General features: G+C 43.8%; 1 protein-coding gene across 1 annotated transcript; it reads left to right on the top strand.

Moving 5' to 3' along the window:
- The first annotated feature begins 615 nt into the window (after positions 1 to 615).
- LOC126961684 (prothymosin alpha-like) lies at positions 616 to 1,694 on the top strand. Its single transcript, XM_050802272.1, has one exon. It carries the CDS (start codon positions 787 to 789, stop codon positions 1,111 to 1,113), a length of 327 nt encoding a protein of 108 aa, XP_050658229.1. The 5' UTR covers positions 616 to 786; the 3' UTR covers positions 1,114 to 1,694.
- Positions 1,695 to 1,926: the final 232 nt, after the last annotated feature.

Here is a 1,926-nt window from a genome sequence, read left to right as displayed (position 1 = left end):
TAATTTCTGGCTCATCCAGTTCCAGGTTCCTCACTTGGTGTTTTACCTGTGAGGTGATTGCTGCTGCTCTTTGTCCACCTGGGAGGCAGAAAGGAAGGGGGAGTAAGTGTACCTGCTCTGCATCCAGTTCTTCCTAAATAATTCTGCCAAATATCCTGATGACTCTCTCTTGCCTCTTGGATTTAATTATTTGGGCTTGGAGTTGCTGTGAAATGTACATGTGTTCAAGTCAGAGTTCTTTTGCATATATTTTGGGCTAAAATTTTTCTGAGTTTTGTTTCTCTGCTGGGTGGGGGGGAAGCCATCTCAAAAACCTGCCCATCACCTGAGTGCTTCTGAGGGTCGCCAAGGAGGCATCTGCTTAAAAGGTACCTCATTGTGCTCACAGCAGCAGAGGGCTACTGTTCAGGTAGGATATGGCTTTGATGGATTGCGTCCAAAGCCAAACAGTCTCTTCTTTTCATAGTAGTCCTGTGTACTAGGGTGGTAAAGAGAATAATCGTCTTCCAAAGATGTCCATGTACTAATCCGCACAACTTGAGACTATGTTAACTTACATGGCAAAAAGGACTTGGTAGGTGTCGTTAACCTAAGGATCATGATATAGAAACACTGGCTGCTCTGAAAAGCCATCTTTGCATTGTTCCTCGTGCGCCTCCTCGCTCGCCGCAGCCGCCTCCGCCGCGCGCTTCCTCCGCCGCGGACTCCGGCAGCTTTATCGCCAGAGTCCCTGAACTCTCGCTTTCTTTTTAAATCCCCTGCATCGGATCACCGGCGTGCCCCACCATGTCAGACGCAGCCGTAGACACCAGCTCCGAAATCACCACCAAGGACTTAAAGAAGAAGGAAGTTGTGGAAGAGGCAGAAAATGGAAGAGACGCCCCTGCTAACGGGAATGCTAATGAGGAAAATGGGGAGCAAGAGGCTGACAATGAGGTAGATGAAGAGGAAGAAGGTGGGGAGGAAGAGGAGGAGGAAGAAGAAGGTGATGGTAAGGAAGAGGATGGAGATGAAGATGAGGAAGCTGAGTCAGCTACGGGCAAGCGGGCAGCTGAAGATGATGAGGATGACTATGTTGATACCAAGAAGCAGAAGACCGACGAGGATGACTAGACAGCAAAAAAGGAAAAGTTAAACTAAAAAAAAAAAGGCCGCCGTGACCTATTCACCCTCCACTTCCCGTCTCAGAATCTAAACGTGGTCACCTTCGAGTAGAGAGGCCCGCCCGCCCGCCTACCGTGGGCAGTGCCACCCGCAGATGACACGCGCTCTCCACCACCCAACCCAAACCATGAGAATTTGCAACAGGGGAGGAAAAAAGAACCAAAACTTCCAAGGCCCTGCTTTTTTTCTTAAAAGTACTTTAAAAAGGAAATTTGTTTGTATTTTTTATTTACATTTTATATTTTTGTACATATTGTTAGGGTCAGCCATTTTTAATGATCTCGGATGACCAAACCAGCCTTCGGAGCGTTCTCTGTCCTACTTCTGACTTTACTTGTGGTGTGACCAAGTTCATTATAATCTCAAAGGAGAAAAAAAACCTTGTAAAAAAAGCAAAAACGACAACAGAAAAACAATCTTATTCCGAGCATTCCAGTAACTTTTTTGTGTATGTACTTAGCTGTACTATAAGTAGTTGGTTTGTATGAGATGGTTAAAAAGGCCAAAGATAAAAGGTTTCTTTTTTTTCCTTTTTTGTCTATGAAGTTGCTGTTTATTTTTTTTGGCCTGTTTGATGTATGTGTGAAACAATGTTGTCCAAAAATAAACAGGAATTTTATTTTGCTGAGTTGTTCTAACAAAAAAAGAAAAAAAGATATAGAAACATTATCCTAGATTATCAAGGTGGCCCAGCATAATCACAAAGATTTTTACAAGAGAAAGGCAAGAGTTTAGAGTCAGAAAAATAGATGTGATCACAAA

This window comes from Macaca thibetana, chromosome 8, assembly GCF_024542745.1.
Source record: "Macaca thibetana thibetana isolate TM-01 chromosome 8, ASM2454274v1, whole genome shotgun sequence".
NCBI classification, from domain to species: Eukaryota; Metazoa; Chordata; class Mammalia; order Primates; family Cercopithecidae; genus Macaca; species Macaca thibetana.
Note: the sequence above shows the minus strand (reverse complement) of the source record. Positions and strands in the feature narration are given on the sequence as shown.